The sequence below is a fragment of the Rhizophagus irregularis genome, chromosome 25, assembly GCF_026210795.1.
Source record: "Rhizophagus irregularis chromosome 25, complete sequence".
Lineage (NCBI taxonomy): Eukaryota > Fungi > Glomeromycota > Glomeromycetes > Glomerales > Glomeraceae > Rhizophagus > Rhizophagus irregularis.
The window spans coordinates 3,183,423-3,207,198 of record NC_089453.1 but is presented as its reverse complement, the minus strand read 5'-3'; the positions used below and the strand labels follow the sequence as shown (position 1 = coordinate 3,207,198).

The 23,776-nt window shown below is 28.2% G+C and overlaps 4 protein-coding genes across 4 annotated transcripts; 2 read left to right on the top strand and 2 right to left on the bottom strand.

Moving 5' to 3' along the window:
• Positions 1-6,451: 6,451 nt before the first annotated feature.
• OCT59_017111 (uncharacterized protein) lies at positions 6,452-7,240 on the top strand (the record flags this gene model as incomplete). Its single annotated transcript, XM_025327278.2, has 2 exons — positions 6,452-6,579; positions 6,661-7,240. The coding sequence occupies 2 exons, from the start codon at positions 6,452-6,454 to the stop codon at positions 7,238-7,240; spliced, it is 708 nt and encodes a 235-aa protein (XP_025172095.2).
• Positions 7,241-9,526: 2,286 nt separating this feature from the next.
• Positions 9,527-10,027, bottom strand: OCT59_017110 (uncharacterized protein; the record flags this gene model as incomplete). Its single annotated transcript, XM_025332420.2, has 1 exon — positions 9,527-10,027. The coding sequence occupies one exon, from the start codon at positions 10,025-10,027 to the stop codon at positions 9,527-9,529; it is 501 nt and encodes a 166-aa protein (XP_025172094.1).
• A 1,881-nt stretch (positions 10,028-11,908) lies between these two features.
• OCT59_017109 (uncharacterized protein) lies at positions 11,909-12,703 on the top strand (the record flags this gene model as incomplete). The annotated part of the gene is made up of 1 exon (XM_066146144.1): positions 11,909-12,703. One exon carries the CDS (start codon positions 11,909-11,911, stop codon positions 12,701-12,703), a length of 795 nt encoding a protein of 264 aa, XP_066003866.1.
• Positions 12,704-19,205: 6,502 nt separating this feature from the next.
• On the bottom strand, positions 19,206-22,571 carry OCT59_017108 (uncharacterized protein; the record flags this gene model as incomplete). Its single annotated transcript, XM_066146143.1, has 14 exons — positions 19,206-19,477; positions 19,547-19,594; positions 19,657-19,778; positions 19,844-20,018; positions 20,099-20,229; positions 20,298-20,568; positions 20,638-20,799; positions 20,882-21,079; positions 21,152-21,406; positions 21,488-21,557; positions 21,622-21,838; positions 21,902-22,125; positions 22,201-22,368; positions 22,473-22,571. 14 exons carry the CDS (start codon positions 22,569-22,571, stop codon positions 19,206-19,208), a joined length of 2,412 nt encoding a protein of 803 aa, XP_066003865.1.
• Positions 22,572-23,776: the final 1,205 nt, after the last annotated feature.

The window sequence follows — 23,776 nt, the reverse complement described above, 5'->3', positions numbered from 1 at the left end:
ACGTCAATATCCATAATTTTGTCCATTTCCAATTTCGTCCTTCGAATGTGAGAATGTAACGTAAACGCCCTTGTTGGATGAATTCGTTGAATTTTAAATAATTAACCACCGTATGAACATTTTTCCTGATGTCCCTGTCAACAATTGTATCCCCATTCTATATTAAGGCCCAATTGATGATGTTGGATTAGTGTTGATCGAATATTGAGAGGTGAGTCCCAATTTTGCTTGTGCATCAGCCTCATCATTTAAAGAGGCGCCCGAGTGTGCTTTAACTTTGTGTAAAAGATCTTCCAGCTTGAGTTGGCTTATGATAAAAAAATCGCTTTCCATATCACTTTAAGTGCGCGTCTAGGAATTAGTCTGGATGATGAAAAACAAGTCAGTATATATGTTGACACTTGAATTTCGTGGACAAGTCGCTAAAGCGGTACATATTGCTAAAGCTTCTACATTTGTTGATGATGGAAATAATCGTGCGTGACGCACAGTTAAAGGCGATATTGGGTGTATCTGACAAAGGTATAATCCAGCCTAGGCTCTGGGTGGTGATGAAGTATCTCTATTAGTTGTGAGGGAATCTTCGGTGTAAAACGTGATGTTGTCATGATCGGGAAGTATTAGAAGAGTTAGAAGAATAGTATCACTCGGCAAAAGAGGTTGAATTCGTTGAGGAAATCATTATATACCATAATTCTGTACGTGTTGTGTGAAATTGATTTAGAATACGTAAATGTAGATGCTGGTGTATAATGTCAGTTGCTCGTTTAGTGGTGAAAGTATCAATAATTAATGCATGGGTCGACTCCAAAATAATATGGTGTATGTAAATGACAACCATTATATGACGTCAAGGATTGTTTGCGTATTTTGGGGTAAGATGAGATTCGTCAAAATGTTCGGAGTGTATATCTAATGCTCAATATATGATATCGGAGGTTATGTTGGACGGTGAAATTTTTCTAGAAACTTGCCATATCAGATATATAATATCTTTGATTCTTTCTGAGCAAGAACCAATCCAAATTCTGTTATCTTTAATGGTGCTATATGAAGCCGGCGGGCGTTGTAATTGAAGATTAATCATCAGAGGAGGTTCGATCGACATCAATAGACGTAAAGATTCTTTGCTGATACATATGTTTCTACTAAATATTTATACCATCCAGAGACGGGTCCATGTTTACTTGTCGTAAGGGAATTTTTTAAGTTAGACCAGTTTAGTAAAATGCACTATCTGCTGTAATTAGCAGACCAAGAGACCTTCCAGCTCAATTTATATACTGCTTCTGATAAGATTCCGGCGCATTTTATGTTAATTAATTTTAATTTACAGACCATTGCACTTGCTTTACGAATCCGGAGGTCACGTTCTGACTGTTCCACTCCTTTTTCGGCTAACTCAATTTTTGAAATTGCGTTGCGTATATCAACTACCTTTTTCTTAACCCTTTAATCTCTGCGATAAAAATGTGTTTTTCAGCACCAAAAATTCAAAAATTAACAAAAAATATTTATTACTATTAAAAATTCCCTTGGACTCTTGAGACCAATCCTAAAAAAGAAAGCAAAAGAATATTAAAAAAAGAAGAAATACTTTCTATGACACAAAGTTCACTATACAAAACGCACCTTTGATTTTCGTTCTCTTTGTTCTTTTTATCTTGCATTCGTATATGATCCTGCTTTGTCCCTTTGTCCTCAAGAAAAGGGATTCAGGATTTTCTTAATTTTTTAAGAAGCCGATATTTGTGAAATTAATTATAATCAGCTTGGTATGATAACGCGCTTGCTTGAACTTCCGGTATTCATTGAGGAAACGTCTAGTAAATTTTTTTTTTTTTTTTTGCGAAAAAGGACAATTATTAATATTGTTAATCAATGATATGATTATGACATCATAATTATCAAATGTATTATATAATTAGTCATCAATATTATAATTATCAAGTTACACACACTCGGATATAGATAGATATATTTAATACATAAAAAAAATTCACGATTCTTATTTTCGATTAATGTGGTATTAAATCAGAGAATTCACATGAAGATTAATATATCTATATCTGAACGATAATTGGTAATACTGACGACATAATTATATGATTAGTAATTTTATTTAAAATCATCCTTTTTCGCAATTAAATTCCCAGGCTTTTCTCTATGAAAGTTTTTCACTTGAAGAACGGAATAGCTGTATCATATACCTTCATGTTCTTTGCAAAAAGATAGCCAGTACCCAGTAATCCCTAATAATAATAAATATTTCCTATCAATCTATGAGTTTTTGGTGCCGAATAACACATTATTGCATATCAGACATAGAAACCGGAAGATAGATGCACCGGACTATTACCAAGTTAAAATAATAGATGTCGACTTTATAAAAGATTTGAGACTTTTCGCCGAGGATAAAATAGAGTATACGAGTGAAGAGAAAAAAAATAAGGCGAAGGAACTATTATTTCGCAACATATATTACTTCATAAAAAGATGTTGTGAGTAACTGAAAAACCTCCAAGAAAGGAGTACACCTTTAATTCCTTTAAAAACTAAAAACAACTCTCTTTCAGAATTAATCTGGTGGAAATAACTTTTAGAAAAAAAATTGTTTAGATGGGCTAAACATCTTAAAAAAGAAGTCATTCAGGTCGTCCAAAGCGTCTTACCTAATAAATGTCGTTGCCTTGGTCATGTCACAAAATCGCACAGAGTTGTGTCAAGTGTTGAAATTATTGGAACTCTTAAAAAATCTTATCTTAATATTGCACCACGAATGAGAAAATCTTCAGAAGCTCGGATATAAAGTTTGTATTTCTCGTCCAGTTCCTATTCTCACTTGAAGCTGATGTGTTTCCTGGGCAAGAGCTCATCAAAGAAAAAGGTGGAATAAAGTTATATTTTTTGATGAAACAACATTTCAAATGGTCGTAATACAACTCAAGTTCGAAAGGCAAACTCGTGCAAAAGCAAAATACCTTTTTAGAGTTCATGTGTGGGGAACATTTTGCGCAAAAGACCCGTGGGCAACGTTCCTCATGAAGATTAGGTGTAAGTCTTGGAATGTTGAAAATATCCGCATATCACCAAGCACCTGACGAACTTGCTCAAATAAATTTTGAGTCAAATTTCACGAAAAATCCACCATTCAAATTTTCAGTTAACAATGTGAAAGTCAACAACTTCTTTTTGACGGCCATACTACTCTCCTGAGATCAAAATTTTTATGGTCAATATGTAACGAAAAGAATGTTGAGATGAAGGGAAATGTTATGATCAGTGAAAAAAATTCATCCCTCAAGAGGCTTTTATGTTAACAATAGCGAGGCCATTGATAGGGAATTTATGTCTTAATTTAGTAAATCTATACCGAAGCGACGAAGCGTGTAGAATTAGTGATAGGGAGTGAGGGTTGCACAATAGATTTTAGTACTCATAATCTATTGTCAGTTTTTTCCCGTCAGCGCTGTAATCAGGTTAGAAGAAAATGACACTGGCAGAACGGAAGCTCAAGATACATAAAGCAAGTGCAATTAGAACTAGTAAACATTAAAATGTGACGGAATCTTTACAGCAGGGATGATAGGTCGTAAATAGAACTGGAAGAGAGGAGAATTGCACTGGCGGAATGGGAGTTCAGAAAGTAAAGGAAGTGCGGAAATTGAAGAAATTAGAAGTTTTTTTTTTCCTTTTTTATTTTTGTCTATTAAATAATAGGAAAATTTTGTTAAATATCATGGGTTAGGACATCACTATGTCTTAATTTTGTTTCATGTGATTTAGTAGTTTTGTGTTTCTTCCCAAAAGGTAAATAAATATAATTTATTTGGCTTTTGCAACTTTGACAAAAGAACATTCAGAGATCATCGAATACTTACGAATGACTTCAGTCAGAAAATATTTCATAGAATTTTTTTTTTAACGATAATCAAATTATTATCGAATGTTCAGGGATTTTCATATTGATTATGAGAAGTTTCCACCAAAATTCTGTTTAATCATATGCACTTAGCTCTAATAAATAAATACACAAAGTCAGTAATTTTAATCGATTATTAATGATGATAATAATAAAAGCAATAAAAGCGGTAAATAAAAGTCAAAGGTTTATCCATATGGCCCTTTTAAATTTTAAAAGGATTAAGAAAAATTTTTTTTGTGAAGATTCTTTTTTTTTGTGCTCAAGGGATTAATATTTTGACGATTCTTACACTCTTTAATTAGTTGATCCGACCGAATATATTTGAGTTCATTAACTGTCAAACCATTTCATAAAAAAAAGGCTTTAAAATAAAGTTATTTAAAATCCCAAAAAATAAATTTCTTTCTTATAAATTAGCACAAAAAATTTGGCATATTTAATAGTTATTCGGCTCGAAGTTTGAATATTGCGATTTTAACGCCTGATACAAGATTTTTTGCCTGATACACGATTAATTATGATCTTGGTGTTTACTAGTGTACTTCCCCAGTTCTATTTATTGTAAAACATGTATATAAAGTAACTTCCAAACCTTTTTTTTTGTTAAATCAAAATTAACCTCCTATATTTAACAACTCACCAAACAACAATTTTTTCTGTTTTATAAATTAATATATTATATAGTATGTAATGACTCTCGTGAAGATGCATATACTGTACACCATAAATGAAGGTTACTAACGTCAATATGAAGTGAGTGTATCCAAATCAATGGAAAAAAAATTTTTTCTAGTATTGTGATCAATCATAACAATTTAAACAACAATACAATATAAAAAAGTTTTTTTTAGTGACTTGATCCTTTTTCTTGAACTCATATGTAACAAATATATTTCATAATAATGACGTAATGTAGAGCTCAACAAAAATTGCCTTTAATTTGATATTATTAAAACACAACAAATTATCCGCGAACGTAATCTTTTTCGAATAATCGGTCTTTTTTTAGACCGTATCATTTTTTTTCGATCTATTATTTTTTTAGTTTTTTAAAACTGATCTTGATAATTTTTCTTTTCGATTTGTTTTTTAAGGCAAAATGTAGTTGACGACCCCGGACCCAATTACCACAAGAGCACCGTAAGTCCGTAACCAAAAGTTACAGTCACGTGATATTTGATTGTACTATAAAACAAAATGTCCAATCAAATAAACATCCTCCTATAAACATAGAAATCCGCAGTTAAATACTGTTTTTTTATTTACACCCCTTTTACGTTTTTAACGTTCGAGAAGCAAGAAGCCCACTGGGTGGCTTCTTATGGAAAGGTCCTTCTCCTTATCACCCGACCTCTGAAAGAAGTTTTTACTATATTTTTACCTCACTTTTACAAAAAATATCAAAATATGGTTTTTACTTTTCAAAAACCTTTCCCTTTGGGAAAATTTTCTTTCGACGTCTCATTCCATAAATTTCACGTGACTAGATCCAATCGGGCTGGATGTAACAAGATTTACGAAATCAGAAGATCAAAAAGTTTCTTTTTTGAGTTAGCTGATCCCTCAGCAAACACCAATGATATTCATCTTAAAATACACACAAATGATTACCACATGAAAACCACCCCTATTAGCTACTCTTCCACCTGTAGCTTTCCTAATCTGAAATTTCAGATTAGTAAGATGTTACAATATTTTTTTTCTCATCAAAAAGTTCTCCCACGTTCTATTCAAAAGAAATATTTTAATCTTATTCGTTCAAAATTACTCGACAGATATTTTCTTGTCAAATCACGTGCTGATAAAATCACACAAAGAAATTCTCAGACAAAAACTTTCTTTAACTTTTCATATAAACGTTACCGTTTTCATTTTGGTATTTTTACACCATGTAACTTTTCCACCACCTACAATTTTGGAACTGAACACACACAGATGTGCCGTGTCCCCTCCCCCTACATTATGTCTTATAACAGAAGAGCTTGCGCCTCTCATCGAAAACATTTAGACATCTTTCACAACATCAAGAAACCCATCTCGTTATCGAAAGACAACGTAAATAACAAACAGTTTCATGCAACCGTTATTCATAAACAGTGGCAACATCATATCAAAAAACACGTCTATTCAAATCGTCTTGGAATTTCATATGACGTTTCATACTTAGCTAATGGACACAAATTCCTTTCCACACACAAAGACCGTCGCATGTACCGAAAACGATTGGACAATTTCCGTTCACACCACTCAGACAGTAGTAAAAGGAGTAAAAAACAAAAATCCCGTTTTTAACGGGCATGTAGATCTGTTTTCTACAATCGTGGTAACAATAAAAAATCTCATAGACGCGTGAATACTCTTGAAGAAAAGCTTCACCGTGCTAAACAACACCGTTTCTTATTTTTACCTTCACAACATATTAATAAACCCATACAACATTTAAAATATCACAAAAGACTAGTGCTCAGAGATGAGAGTGATTACAATTTTCCTATACCCCCTGCTTCACCCAAGCCTTTAGGCGCAATGGCCGTTATAGCCAAATGTCTTGACCGAGCCCGTCAACTATCTCCAGGAAACAATTCAATTAGTACTTCAAATACTCACTCACCTGCCACCACCTCACAACCCACTCTCCTCAATGAGGAGAAAACGTAGCATGAGAAGTTGGGCATCTGGATTCCTAACGACCTCTTTCCTTATGTAACCGATGAACCTGTTTATACTTCTAATAGACAGGCAAAAATTAAAGGTCAACAATACACACCAGGATGCATATACTGGTTAAATGGTATTAGAAAACGTAAAGAAGCTCACGAACTAGCTGTGCGTCAACAAAAAGCAGATGAAGCAAGACAAGTTAGACGTCTCGCTTACGAAGAAGAACTTTCCGCTAGAGCTAAGCTCTGGAATACTTCCTCCAACCGTATAGAATATCGTGAAGATATGGTCAAAGATCTGACTAACTTTCAAGATCATTTTCACAAAAAAATCACTCCCCTAATTGATCGTCGATCCGTTCTACAAAACAGAATCATACAGGGAAAAAACGTTTACAAAACTAACAAACAGTTGCTCCAATTGGAGCAAGAACTAGGTCTTTTTAGTATCGACTACTTTTCAGTCATAGATGACAACGGACCCCATTACCGTTACAAAGGACACATATCTGATGACACAAAACATCTTGAACTCAGGCCACACAAACGCCCTCCTATCCCGACTACAAATACAGATAGGCACAACACTGAGATCAAAAAATTGAGACTAGATATTCCGTCTCCTGAAGACTTTAAAGTCTTCGCTTTACCTTAACCCTATTCGAATACAACTACCAGCTTTTTTTTTTTTTTTTTTTTAGTGGCACGCTGATAGTTATAGATTTACATTATTTTAGCCACATTTTTACTATTGACTTGTATTTTTTTTATATACATCTTACTTTTTTTGGGTAACCCCCACGTACAAATTTTATACCATCGTACAACAATTAGAATAGTGTGAACCATTCCACCTATTACAGTATTTACAGGTGGCGGTCTTTAATGACCGAAAGAAAAATACGGATCGTTTCTAATCTTGGATTTGATTGCCTTTACTTTGGTTTTTAGGGATGTGATGTCGTGTTAGGGACTCCTCCAGGTTCGTTTAAAGTACCAGAGTGGCGCTGTCCTCGGGCGGTTTGATTATAGCTTAGTATCAGATAGCGTTTGACTTTTGTTTCATCTTTTGTTCTTGTCTATCTTTCTGTAATCTAGTTCACGTGGTTTTAAAAATAAAAATAAAAAAATAAACATCCTCCTATAACTTGCCGATAAAAATTTGTATCACGCTTTTTTCTGCCAATATATTGACTCATTTTAAATTTTTAATACTCAACAATTTTATTTTTTCTTTATTTTAATAATGGAAGAAATATACACTTGTAGCCGTTGTTCCCAAAGCAAAGCAGCAAGTTTTTTTCTTAGTAAAAAAAGAGAAGAGTTAAGGAAAGTACGTTCTCACTGTCGCGAACAAATATCTAATAACAATAAGCAAAAATTTTTAAAACAAAATGACAGGTTCAGGGATTTTTAACGGATCTTGCTTCCAATTATCAATAATAGAACCTGATGAGTTAAACTCTGTTAAAGCAAATCATTACTGAAAAGATACGTGTTTAATGATCATAACTGTTTTTATGAAATTTCACAAAAGAATGAAACATGTGCAGCATTTTCAAACTCAAACGGTAAATTTTTCAAAAGATTTTATTGCTTTTATAATTATATTATTGCTAATTTTTCGTTTTTTTTTTATTTATAAGCTTTACGTGATGATACAAATGATTTAGTTATCAATAATGGCAGCATACAAAATAACAAAATAATGAAGAAATAAAAGATGGTGAATTAATTTTTGCTGAACTGAAAACTAATTTAGGTGAAGCTAAAAAAATAGTTATAGAATAACACCAAGCAAAAAATTAGCACTGGGGCCAATTAAGTACAGTCAAAGTTCTCTATAGCGAATTTTTATATAGCGAATAATTTGCTATAATGAAGAAAAGTTCAGGTACAGATCTTAGTATTTATAATAAAATGGCTTTTAGTATAGCGAATTTCTTACTATAACGAATTTTAATCTCCGGCCCGTGGGATTCGTTATAGAGAACTTTGACTGTAGTTAAAAATTTTTCAGGAATGAAAGAGGTAGTTGACGATATTTAGAATAACTTTTCCACGCACTTGGAAGGATCATAACGAGAATACAATGTTCTTAGAGTAGCTTCTTTATTAATACATACACGTTTAAGCCTATTTAGTAACAATAGTATCTAATAAATATCAATAAAAATATGTGCAATCTTATAAAATTACTTTAAAATAATTTAATAAAATATACCAAATTTTAAAGTTGTTGCATTATAAAAATATAAAAAATATAAAAAATAATAAAAATAAACGAAACTTAATATTCGTAATACAAATTTTTATCTGATGATCACATGACTGTAACTTGAATGAACAAATTTTGATTGGCTACTTCATATGATTATTTGCTTATATAGATAATTTTTTCTTGTTTTTAAAAAAATAACAGATAACAAATTCTTCAAATAAAGATTTTAAATTGACATACCTGCAGACTCTTTTTTTTATAATTTCATGAAATGTCATTGATAATTTGAACTGCTTTTCTAGTATTACGGTATACATTTATTATCTGTTATATATTATTTTACAATTTTACTTTCAAGCAAAGTTTGAGGAATAGGGTCATTTAACAACGAGTTTACTAGTTTATTCATACGCAAGAAAATTCTTGTTTACATATATTTAAATCTTAACTATAATCGACGATCGGAAAAACGTGACTGGTTGTTTTTGCGTTGATTATCACAAATTATACACAAGCTTAAAATTATTTTTCATTCAGTCATGTTGCCGATCAATTACAAAAAAAGTTGTTCTTAAAATAAGGTCATAATAAAAATCTTAATTGAGCTTTATTTCATAAACTTATAATTCAAAAACAATTATAATGAGATAAATATGACAAACGATAATATTCCTTAATTATAAACCGGGTAAATTTAAATATGAAACGAAAATTTCTAATTTAATTAAGTAAGTAAAGGCTTAAATATTGCTTCAAATGATATTCAAGATTATCTTTTTGATTGATGGTAAATGTTAGGTTCTCTTGTTCCAAATTTTGTGAATAAATTCCGAGGATATTTTTATTCAAATAATCATTAATAAGAATAGGAGAAACGATTTCGCATGATACCCGATAAAACCTGGTATCAATTTGTTGCCGATAGTAGAAAATACATTCATTTTCGTTAGGTTGAACGTTATTTTCATTTGGTGACTTGTTTAATAAGTATGTTACAGTATCGTAACAGATTTCCTTACAATTAACGTAATAATGACAAAAATCATTCGATGGCCGGAAAAAAAAGGCGGTAGGATGAAGAGGTATAGTGGTAAGTTGAGGAGTTTGCGTACTAGGATGAACGGCATCCACAGTAGTCACATGAGGAGTATTTGCGGAAGTAAGGTTCTGTTGCGGTGAGACGAACGGAGGTAGTGGGTTAAAAGCTTGATCTTGGTTCATGTTTAAATTGGATCGAGTATTTTTCTAGAAAAAAAAATAGCATCCAAAGTGAATTATTTAAAAAGTAATATCGAAATATTAGAAACTATTGTATGAACTGTACACTGTAGAAGAAGCACACTATTGAAAAATCTTGCTTCACAAAATTGTTGATCGAGTTCTTTATTTAACGAGAGGCTTTGAGAAAAAAAAAAGAATCTTTTACAGCCTTTATATAATTTTGAATATTTTGTCGATCGCATGGCTTTTAATCAATTTCCTAATTAAGACTGTCTACAATGAGCATTGAAGGATAATTAATTACAGCACTATATAAATAATCAACTATTTATTTATTTAATATGTAAAAATAATGTGTACAATTTTATTTATTCTTATAAAGTTGGGTAGTCATCACGATGGTACAGCTACGCCTCGTGACGCTTTAATAGGCTTCCAGACAAATTTATTTTATTTTATCTATTTTGTAACGTGCATGTGCTGTGAGCAACAAGCTACTTTAACCATTATAATTTGTATATAAATAATCGGTTAAAAGATACGTATTTCATTCATTGTAAAAAGATTTTCAATAAAATTACTTTTTTTTAAAAAAAAATGAGAACATACTTAAAAACTGCTATTATCGATATCTTTGGAAATAATATTTACTTTAAGGAATAAATTTATAAGAAATATCCGTCAAACTCTGTTCGTTTCGGAGTACATTTCCGGTGATTAAAAACTGTTATGTCGATCTCGTCAATAAACAAGCACTATGAATAAACTCATTATTGTTATAGTATATAAATAAAATAATTATATAGTAAATACTTTTTTATTGTAAAGGAATATAATTTTTTCGTTATTATTTTTGTCCAATAGGGAAATTCACTTTTTAATATGGTTCAGGAATAATTTACTGTGCCTTATAGTTCATTTTGGTTTTCTTAAAAAGTAAATAATAAATAAACAAAATCTTAATATGATTTCGATTATTATAAACGACATTATTTTTATTTTTACTTATTTTTTTATTTTTATTGATTTTTGTGAAAATATACGGATGGATTTCATTCATGGGTACAAAGAAATATGGATTGTCATTTTACTTATTTGACGGAGCGATTTTAAGGTTACTCCGATCATATACACTTAGCCCTAATAAATAAGTAAAATAAGTACGTATAGAAAATCGGAGTTTTGATTCCGTTATTAATAAATTCAAATTAATATTAAATAAAGAATAAATCTATACCAAATTTAAAATTTAAAAGGATTTAAATTTTTTTTTTTTTGGGTGTGTGAGGAGGGTTCCTTTGGTTAATATATATATGGATTAAATCAAAAGTCATTCAAAAATAATTTTATTTCTTTTTTTGTATATACCTTTAAATAGATTGAAACAATTTGGCGTATTGTTACGTATTTATTGTAAAATGTATATATCTTGAAGTATGATTTATTATGAATAAATAAATTCAATAATAAGAAACTACTATATAGTGACAGTAATTTGCGCAGAAATAACATTCTTATCACATAATCATATTTCACATTTAATTAACAAATAAAGGTAGATTCTCGGTGTTTCAACTAGTGATCTTCCCCGTTCATAATACATATATATAGAGTAACGTCTATCTTTTTTTCAATAAAAACTTTGATCCCAAAATTTAACAATTCAACCAACAACGATTTTTCTTTTTTTTTTTAAAAAAAAAATAAATATATTATATTTTGCATGTAAAAACTCTCGTATAGAAAAATTTATTCCCTTTAGACGGTATATACTGTATATATACTGTATACATAAAATAAAGTTGCTACATAAATACAATCAATAAATTTTTAAATATCTCTCTCTTATTTTATCTTTTTTTATTTGTCTAAGTCTAGAATATGCAATCAAATCATACGCAAATCCGTTCAAACATTGAAACCTTTCAAGATGATAGAATTACACCTTATTCTGATGAAACTGAACGAATAGAATGTTCAAACAGTGATTCTCAGGATTATAACACAGTCTATCAGCATATTGATGAATCTCATCTTGGAGTCAATTTCAGTGGTTCCCAGGATTATAATAATGTACAAGATCCAGTCTATCAGCAGTCCCATTCATATATGAATGATCGTATTTCTACAGAACAGATCGGCAACGGTAATTACCAGGATTATGTACGAACTCAGCACGCCGATAATATCAGAATGGATGACGCCTTAAATGCGAATGATTACAATGCTATTACCGTTGAACAGGCCAGTCACGGTAATTACCAAGATTATCATACCGTAAAAGCTCCTACTCATCAACAGTCTCAATTAGACAATACCACAGATCGTCAATTTTTCTTTTTTAATGATGTTTACGTTTACGATGTTAAATGTGAAGAGATACCATTCGATATTGTCGTAAAAACGTTAAATAAGTCATTAATTAACAAAGAAAATATGCAAATTAATGAAAATGAAATTATGTTTTTTTATGCAAATCAATATACAAATAGGTCATATAAATTAACATGTAAGATCGTTTCTCCTTTTAGTATCGCTAAATATTTAAACAAAAATATTTATGGGATTGAAATTCAAGCAAATGTTGAACGAGAATTATTAAAACTCACACCAGAACAGAAACAGAATCTTGAATTTCACCTATTCCAATATCTTGATAATTATTTAATAATTTAATAATAAGTTTAGAAATTTTTTTCATCATTTCTCTAAGGAACGAACTTTTTTTATTGGTCAAATTTTCGGTTCAATATATATCCAAAACCTTGGAAATTTGCACCCCATTCAACTGATCGACAAAGGTTCTAACCTTACATTTCATGTCTCAAGTGTCTAGGTTATATCCTTCGTGGTCCGCCCATGGTTTTAACCCATATCCATGATATACTTTGACTTGTCATGCTGTGTCATAGAAACAAATCATGCTAATTAATTTAATCCAACAATATATTATTATACTCACTTATAGTCATATACGGACATTTATGTCCATGATATTTGTTGATGATGCTCCTTATCAGATATGGCTGTGATATTTGTTGTCAATTGCTCATGATGATACTCCTTGTCAGGTACGGACATTTATGTCTGTGATATTTGTTGATGACGCTCCTTGTCAAATAAGACCGTAATATTTGTTGTCAATTGCTCATAATGATGCTCCTTGTCAGGTATGGACATTTATGTCCGTGATATTTGTTGATGATGCTCCTTGTCAGATATGGCCGTGATATTTGTTGTCAATTGCTCATGATGATACCCCTTGTCAGGTATGGATATTTATGTCTGTGATATTTGTTGATGATGCTCCTTGTCATATATAACCATGATATTTGTTGTCAATTGCTCATGATGATACTACTTGTCAGGTACGGACATTTATGTCTGTGATATTTGTTGATGATGCTCCTTGTCAGATACAACCATGATATTTGTTGTCAATTGCTTATAATGATACTCCTTGTCAGGTACAGACATTTATGTCTGTGATATTTGTTAATGATGCTCCTTGTCAGATACGACCATGATATTTGTTGTCAATTGCTCATGATGATACTACTTGTCAGGTACGGACATTTATGTCCGTAATATTTGTTGATGATGCTCCTTGTCAGATACGACCATGATATTTGTTGTCAATTGCTTATGATGATATTCCTTGTCAGGTATGGACATTTATGTCCGTGATATTTGTTAATGATGCTCCTTGTCATATATGACCATGATATTTGTTGTCAATTGCTCATGATGATACTACTTGTCAGGTATAGACATTTATGTCTGTGATATTTATAATAACCTTTGTCAAGCACAGACATTTATGTCTGTGATATTTATGATAACCTTTGTCAAGCACAGATGTGATTTTTGTTATACTTATAATAATCTTTGTAAAGCACAGACATTTATGTCTGTAATATTTATTATGCTTATCCTTTGTCTTATGATAGATAACCTTTGTCAAGCACAAACATTATTTATGTCCATGATTTTTGATTTTTTGCACCCATTCATCCAGTATTTTAATTATAAATAAGACAATTTTATAATTTTTGACTGCATATTCATTTACCAACTTCATTAATAAATATTTTATATCACCTTATAACTATAAAAAAGGCAATTTTTTTTTCAAGTTTTACACATTAATTTGATCAGGTTTAAAATAATTTTGCACAGCAAAATTTGTCAGAATTATTTGGCCAGAATTATAATATAGATATAAATGTCCAGTTTGCAAATTTGGCCAGAATTATAAAATGGACATAAATGACTGGTTTGCAAATTTGACCAGAATTATAAAAATGAACAGTTTTTGTAAATTTGGCCGGCATTATGAATATAGATATTTTAATCCTTATAGAAAGTTTTTGTGCTAAATTTATACCAAATGGACTCAGTTTAAAATTAGCTCAAATTTATGCAAAAAAATAATCCAAATTTAGTTTATAAGGTAACTTATCATAATTCAGTGATCATAGAAAAATAAATTATAGCTTGTTAGCTTTGTCTCATCAAGATAAGTTAAATTGTTAAATAGTGGTTTCTATCATCAATAGATGGGAAGTTATTGAATGCATTTAGAATTATTTAAGAATACAAAAAAATTCTTTCAAAAAAATGTTAATATCTTATTATTTATTATTAATCCTAAAGGTATAAATCCACTATTTAATACATCTCAATACAATCCAATAAGCTGTATACTATCTTTTTACAATCACTTAATGGCAAGTTAATGCAATTTAACTTTTAGCAATTTGGTATATTTGACCAAAAAAAAATTATTTTTATTGTATCTAGATAATCAATAAAAATTAGACATATAAAAAGATATTTATATTGTTTTTATTATTTATTTGACATATGAAAGTATATATGTGATATCATGTTTTATAAACATTATATGAAAATTTTGTAAAAATTTATAATTGATATGATAATTTACCAATTACTATAATTTTATTATTAAGTTTACTTTAATATAACATATTTATATTACATTATAAATTTATAGTAAAGAAAATGTATAACAAACTTTACCAATTATTATAATTTATTATTTTAATTGCTATAAAGTTTATTTATATTATTATATAAGTCAGTATATCTATGAAAGTTATATAAACATATTTGTTTAATGTAATTTAACATTTAAAAATAATTTGTTTTTATTTATTAATATTAAATACAAATTACTTAAAAATTGCCAGAATATTAGATCCTTTAATTATTTTTTAAAAATTATCTATTAAATAAAATATTGATTTTTTTTTGTTTTTTATTTACTCTTTTTATTAGATCTAAAAATTGTCAAAATATTTAATTATTAATACATTATATATGCATAAAAGTTATATAAACCTATTTAATGTAATTTAACAATTAACATTGATTTTATTTTGATTTTATTTATTTTTTTATTTAATTCAAATTATTTTAAAAATTGTTAAAAAATTAAATGACTTGGCTCTTTTAATTATTAATATATTACATGTCTATTAGAAGTTAAATAAACATGCCTATTTAATGTAATTAGTATTTATAAATTATCTTATCAATATAAAACTTTATTTATTTAATTGTTATTAAACACAATTTATTTTAAATATTGTTAGAAGAATTTTTCTATTATCAGGGTGATCAACTAGTAGTGACTGAAATTATGATGATTGAAGTTAGAAATTGGATCAACAAAATTATTTATTAAAAAAAAAAATTTGGGATTTGCGAAAAAATGTACTTAATAACATTTCTGTAATAATTACTGCAATATTCGCAAATCTAATTTTAATAATTTTGTTGATCCAATTTCTAAAATAATTTGTATCTAATAATAAATAAATAAAAACAGAACAAAAATTAAGTTTTATATTAATAAGATAATTTTTAAATACTAAATTACATTAAATAGGTATGTTTATCTAACTTCCATAAATATTTAATATACAAATAATTAAAAAAATCAAATCATTTAATTTTCTAATAATTTTTAAAATAAATTATAGTATCTAATTAGAAAAAAAATAAAATCAAAAAAAAATCAATGGCCTATTTGATAAATAATTTTTTAATTGCTAAATTACATTAAATAGGTATATTTATATAACTTCTATGCATATGTAATGTACTAATAATTAAAGAATCTAATTTTTTAACAATTTTAGAATAATTTACATCTAATAAAAGAGGGAGATAAAATGAAAAAATCAATATTTTATTTAATAAATAATTTTAAATACTAAATTACATTAAATACTAATATACTTCTATATATATTTTAATTTACTATTTAATTGAATTAAATATTAGATATATTTATGTAATTACTACATATATTTAATATACTAATGACTAATCATTAAAAGATCCAATTTTCTGACAATTTTTAAATAATTGGTATCTAATAGTAACAAATTAAAAAATTAAAAAATCAATATTTTTTTCAATAAACCAATTTTTAAATTCTAAATTCAAAACAAATAGTATATCTATACTATAACTTATATAATAGTATATATAATGAATTGAATAATTAATTGTTGAATTATATTAAAAAATCTTTATAGTAATTAAAATAATAAATTATAATAATTGATATAATATAATTTATAAGTTTATTTATATATCTTCCTTATAAATTCTTAATGTGATATATATATGTTAACTTCCATAAATATGTAATGTATTATTTTATAACAATTAAAAATGAATTATAGTAATTGGTAATATTATATCAATTATAAATTTTGTAAATTTTCTTTACAAAATTTACATAATATTTATAAAACACAATGTTTATATATCTTTATATTTCAAATAAATAATAAAATAATATCTAGTATATCTTTTTTATTGAATATATTGAATATCAAAATACAATAAAAAAAAATGTCTATTATTTGGTTAAATATACTAAAATGCTAAAAGTTAACTTGGCATCAAGTAATTACAGAAAGATAAAATATAGCTTTTTGGATTATTTTTTGAGATATCTTAAATGGTGGTAGTTTCATACCTTTAGAATTAATAAATAATAAGATATTAACATTATTTATTGAAAGAATTTTTTATATTCTTAAATATTTATAAATACTAATAACTTTTTATTTAATGATAAGGCCACACAAATTTAAATTTTCAGTTCACTTCACCCAGCTGGGTCACTTTTTCAAATTTCAATAAAAAAAAGTTAATATATAAAAAATTTATCACATGATCAGGACATAATTTTATTGGCGGGTAAGTTTATTATGCGGCTGAGAACTTCTAGAGTGAAAATAAATTCCTCCCTTCTAAAAGTCAACCAATCAAATGTCACAATTATATATATAAACTTTTTTTACTAATAAACAATAAACCTTGGTCTCCAGGTCAATTTTAAATTTCAATGTTACGTGAACCAAAAATTTGAATTTGTGTGGCCTAATAGAAATATGAAATTGCCACATTACCACCATTTAATATATCTTAATAAGATAAAGTTAACAAGCTATAATTTATTTATTTATGATCACTGGATGATTAGTTAAAATATTTACGTTCATAATGCTGGCCAAATTTACAAAATGGACATAAATGTCCGTTTTTATAATTCTGGTCAAATTTGCAAACCAGACTTTATGTCCATTTTATAATTCTGGCCAAATAATTTTGGCCAAATTTTGCTGTGCAAAATTATTTTAAACCTGGTCAAATTAATGTGTAAACTTGAAAAAAAATTGCCTTTTTTATTATAGTTATAAGGTGATATAAAATATTTATTAATGAAGTTGGTAAATGAATATGCAGTCAAAAATTATAAAATTGCCTTATTTATAATTAAAATACTGGATGGTAGGTGCAAAAAATCAAAAATCATGGACATAAATAATGTCTGTGCTTGACAAAGGTTATCACAAATATCATGGACATAAAAATCTGTGCTTGACAAAGGTTATCATAAATATCATGGACATAAATGTCTGTGCTTGACAAAGGTTATCATAAATATCATGGACATAAATGTCTGTGCTTGACAAAGGTTATTATAAATATCACGGACATAAATGTCTGTACTTGATAAAGGTTATCATAAATATCACGGACATAAATGTCCGTACCTGACAAGTAGTATCATCATGAGCAATTGACAACAAATATTATGGTCGTATATGACAAGGAGCATCATTAACAAATATCACGGACATAAATGTCCGTACCTGACAAGGAGTATCATTATAAGCAACTGACAACAAATATCATGGTCGTATCTGACAAGGAGCATCATCAACAAATATCACAGACATAAATGTCCGTACCTGACAAGTAGTATCATCATGAGCAATTGACAACAAATATCATGGTCGTATATGACAAGGAACATCATCAACAAATATCACAGACATAAATGTCCGTACCTGACAAGTAGTATCATCATGAGCAATTGACAACAAATATCATGGCCATATCTGACAAGGAGCATCATCAACAAATATCACAGACATAAATGTCCGTACCTGACAAGGAGTATCATTATGAGCAATTGACAACAAATATCACGGTCGTATCTGACAAGGAGCGTCATCAACAAATATCACAGACATAAATGTCCGTACCTGACAAGGAGTATCATCATGAGCAATTGACAACAAATATCACAGCCATATCTGACAAGGAGCATCATCAACAAATATCATGGACATAAATGTCCGTATATGACTATAAGTGAGTATAATAATATATTGATTTGTTTCTATGACACAGCATGACAAGTCAAAGTATATCACGGATATGGGTTAAAACCATGGGCGGACCATGAAGGATATAACCTAGACACTTGAGACATGAAATGTAAGGTTAGAACCTTTGTTGAGGTGATTATAAAACATGTAGTGTATGCTTGACGTTGTATGTATTGTATGCTTATGTATGCTTTTATTGTATCCATACATGTATGGATATTAAAAATGAACGTATGCTATGTATGGCATACTTATTTTCGCCATACATAAGATTAGGATTTGCAAAAAAAAAAAAATTTTGAAGTATTATAAATAAAATTAATATTTTTTAATGTAATTCTAGTGATAACACAAACATTTACAAAGATATGACAATATTCACTCATAAGGAATTAAATTTATTTATATAGATTATATAGATATGATAAAAAAGCCTAGTAATATTCAATATTACATTAGTCAAGATTAAGTTCTTTGCGCAATTTAAGATTTTCCAATTCTAGTTTTTCGATCTCTGCTTGGGCTTTACGATCTGCTGTACGTCTTTCTGCCAATTTCATCTTACGTTCTTCTATTTCTAATTTTGAAATTTCTCGTTCACTATCACTTTCATTAATATCAATTCTACTTCTTTTGGCTTTTGAGGTATTTTCACTTGTGGACGCCTTTCTTTTTCCGTTTTTTTCCAGCTTCTCTCTATTAGTTACATCCTGTAATGGTACTTTTTCTAATATAATTAAAAGAAATTAAATGATTAATTAATAAATAAACAAGAATATTATATTGATAAGCTTACTTTTTAATTCCTTATTAGAAGTCTCCTTTTGACTTCTTTTATTAGTATCTATTGAATTAATATTAATTTTTAGAATAAATGGTTAAATTATATTTATTATTATTATTTACCTTTTCGTGTCATAGCTTTTGCCTTCCGTTTAATCACACTTTTATCCCTTCTAGTATATGGAATCCCAAATTTGTCATTAATTTCAGCTGTCTTAAAGAGTCTTTCATCAAGCCGTCTGCCTCTAAAAAGAATTTAAAAATTAAAAAAATATGCTAGTTGAAATATATAATAATAATTAACACTAACCTCATAATTGCTGTAATAAGTTTCAATTGCTTTCCCTCACGGTTGGCTTGAGCATGCGCTGCTTCAGCTACATTAGTATTATTTCCATGGTGATCCCAAATTTCATTTTCCATATTTGAGATGTGCTTATTTAAAGATGCCAAAACATAGGGTTGACGATAATATTGAGTCCAATCTATTATATGAGTATTTAATATTATTAAATTATGAAACTAAAAAAATTAAATTTTTATGAATTATATTAATATTATTTACCCATTATACGTTGATTATTATATGATTCTAATTTTTCAAAACATCCATAAACTTCTTCAGCACTAGATTTAGTTGGAATGGATTTTGCTAATAGATATACTTCATTATCAAATTTTTTAGCTATCAAATTACTAAAAATAAAATGTATTAATATGTTAAATTTTTATATATCAAAGTTTATAATTTAAAAATTTTTTACCGATTAAAATGGACCAAGCATGATTTAAAAATGTATGTTAGATGTTCTTCCCAGTTTTTGCTAGGATCTCTTTTTGCTAAAGCCAATCCTAATCCTTTTGCTTGACCTGCGTCAAGGTCTCCAAGAATGCATTCCCAACCTGTACCATCAATGTGATAAAATTTTACTGGTATTTCACTTAAATTTTCAACCACCTCAAAAAGTTGAGTGAATAGGCGTTGGTATGCATCAGCTGTAAATATATTGGTATAAATACGACAATAGGATAAAACTAAAAAAGTATAAAGTTAATTTTTTGTAATAGAAAGATAAGTAACGAATTTATAATTAAAATATTTACTTAATTTATGAGTTTCATCATATGAATTGATTTCAAATTCGTTAATATCCCCATGCACTCTCTTGAATGTTAAATCAATTTGAAAACACTTTAAATTTTGCAATGCTTTTGCTTGGAAATCAAGCATGCATAAAATTAAAGTTTGGCCATCTTCAAATTGCTCTATAAAAAATAATTAATAATAAATTATAATTATACAGTATGTAAAAAATTCCAGTAAAGTACAAACTATACTAATACTTACCTATACGACGCACATAGTTATGCATATCAAATTTTTTACACTGAACACTATACATAACTCCTAAGTTTCCCTGCCCATAGGGATGCATATTTTTATAGCATTTAGCAACAAGAGATCTAAGTTTATCCACATTGTTTAGTGATGCATGTACTTCTGATAAAGTATCTTTATCAAAAGTTGCTTTAATGCTACTATTTCCTATTTAAAATGAAATGAAATATATGTTATAAATTATTATTAATATAAATAAAAAATATTAAAGAAAATCACCTGCTATTATTGAGCGTGAAGTTACACTATCATCCGAAGCAATAATGTTTTGGATCATTGCTTGCAGCTCATCCTTAATACCCACTGGTGTGCGTTCTGGTGGTGGTGGTGGATGATTGTGCGTACCTATACATACTAATGCAATATAGGGACATGCAGCCAAATCATATGGAATAAATTTAATGAACTGCACATTGCATTTTCGCTCAATTATAGTTCCTCGCATAACTTGACCATCTTGAATATGTGGAAATTCTTGATAAAATAAATTAGTTAAATTCATTATATAATTATATATATATTTTTTATATATTAATTAATTAAAATTAATTTTACCACATAAACTTATTCTTGAAGCACGTGAAACTATGGTGCAGCATTGATTTTCATTATTATTCTCGTCAATCTAAATTCATTATTACAATTAATAGTATCACATAAATTAATAATAAAACATATAAAATACTTACAACTCGTCCTTGAAAAATATCTCGTAATAATTCCAAGTCAATCTCCCCTGGAACTTTAATATAGCGATGCCATTTTTCCCCTCTAACCCATTTGTCACATCCAATAATATACTCTTCACCTCCATTTTTAATAATTCTTCTTAATTTTGCTTGGCCATCGCAAAGTTGATTGTTAGATTTATATTTACAAGCTGTTGATTTTGCAGCAAGAAAAAATCTAATAATATGCAATAAAAATGTTAAATTTTTTTTTAAAAAACAAATAATTATATAAACTTACGTGTAGGTTTTAGTCTTTTTATTGTGCTGATGTTGGTTTAATTTGATAAACATTTCTGATTCCATATCAACTTCGTTATGCTGCTCATTAATAAAATCTGGATCTGCAAAGGAACAATGTTTGATACCTTGACATTTTCGCACATCTTTCTTTACTGGTACTCCAAAATAAGGACAATTTTGGATTGAAATTGATCCTCCCGCTCCATTATTAGAATATTGGATCTAATAAATAACAAAAATACAAGCAGCAAAGTTATTAATTAATGGCGAAAATTTTTAATAGTGAAAAATACTTACATCATTGAAACAAGCCATTGGGTTTGCCCAGCCAGTAACATTAAATACTGTGGCTATTCCTTGTGGTGAAGTTTTAGGATATTCAATAGGAAAGGCTGAATGTATAACCTCTGAAACTGAAAGGTATTTTGTGAAGAATGCTATCTGTTCTGCATCTTCATTAGCATCCTAAACAGATATTAAAATTTCAGAAACCCAGAAATCATATTCAAATAGTCATACTAAACCTGACTTTATTTAATATAAAATAAAAACATAATAAAAGAGCAAACCTGTTCATCCATTAATTCAGAATATTCATTTTCAGATATAGTTTCGTCATCAGATATAGTCTCAATATCTGAAAGAATAACAGGATTTACTTTAGACATAGTTATAAATGTAATAGAAATATTTTTAAATGAAAGTAAAGGTAATAAAAACGCGATAGCAATATTTATTTTTAAATGAAAAAGTAGTAATAGACGTAAAAATATTTAATTTTTAATAAAAAGAAAAGAAAGATTATAGTAATACGCGTTGAATTGTATTAGCCAGTACACAATCATTATGAAAAATGTGTAAATAGTTAAATTTGGAAATAAAATGTGTGGCATTAAATCAAAATTACCATATTTATCATACAATACATACATAATTAGAAAAAACCATACATTACATACATTAAAAAGTTTTAATAATACAATACATACAAAGCTAACCATACAATACATGTTTGCTATATACCCCCTTTGTTGATCGGTTGAATGGGGTGGAAATTTGACCGTATATGAATATGAAATAATTAATATAAATAGATTTTCTTAAATGTATATTTTTTATGTAACTATTATAAGTATTAAATAAATATTAGAGTGTAATTAATCGATAAATATAAATATAAATAAAATATGTGATAAATTTGAAAAAAAAAAAATTATTTCCGAATGAATTTCTTGAGAGAAAATTCTTTTTTAAAATTACTAATACATTATGTTGATCATAATTCATTGTATTAGCTGCTCAGGATCAACTGTAACTTGCATCGGATAAATTTCACCCGGTATTATTTTGGTAAAGTTTTCTTAAAATTTTCAGGAGTATAAATAAATTTAGTTAGGTTATTGACAAAAGTTTTATTTAAATTTCCAATTTTAACAAATGTAAGATAAATTCTTTTGTTGCCTCGCATGGAAAAATGATGATTTCATAATCATTGTTATCGTCATTATACTTGTATTAACTGTTAACTGTTAAAATGTATATCATAATTACAATTATAATTCTAATTTTATAAACCTTAACGAACTTCATTAATTGTAATCAACAAATTAATCAGTCAGGTAATAACTTCAACCTAAAGAAATGGTCGAATATTATAAAGAAATCTGAGTAATATTTAGCATCAAAATAAATTAAACTGTTTTTTTTTAACTTGCGCTATTTACAGTATATCACGTGATGCATGACGAAAAAATCGGGTAATTTTCTTATAGTTTCTATTTGTACTACTTTCCGAAATTATTTCCTGTAGTCGTCACTGATAATGAATTTCTTTGTGATATAAATAAGTAAATAATTGACAGATTATTTTGAC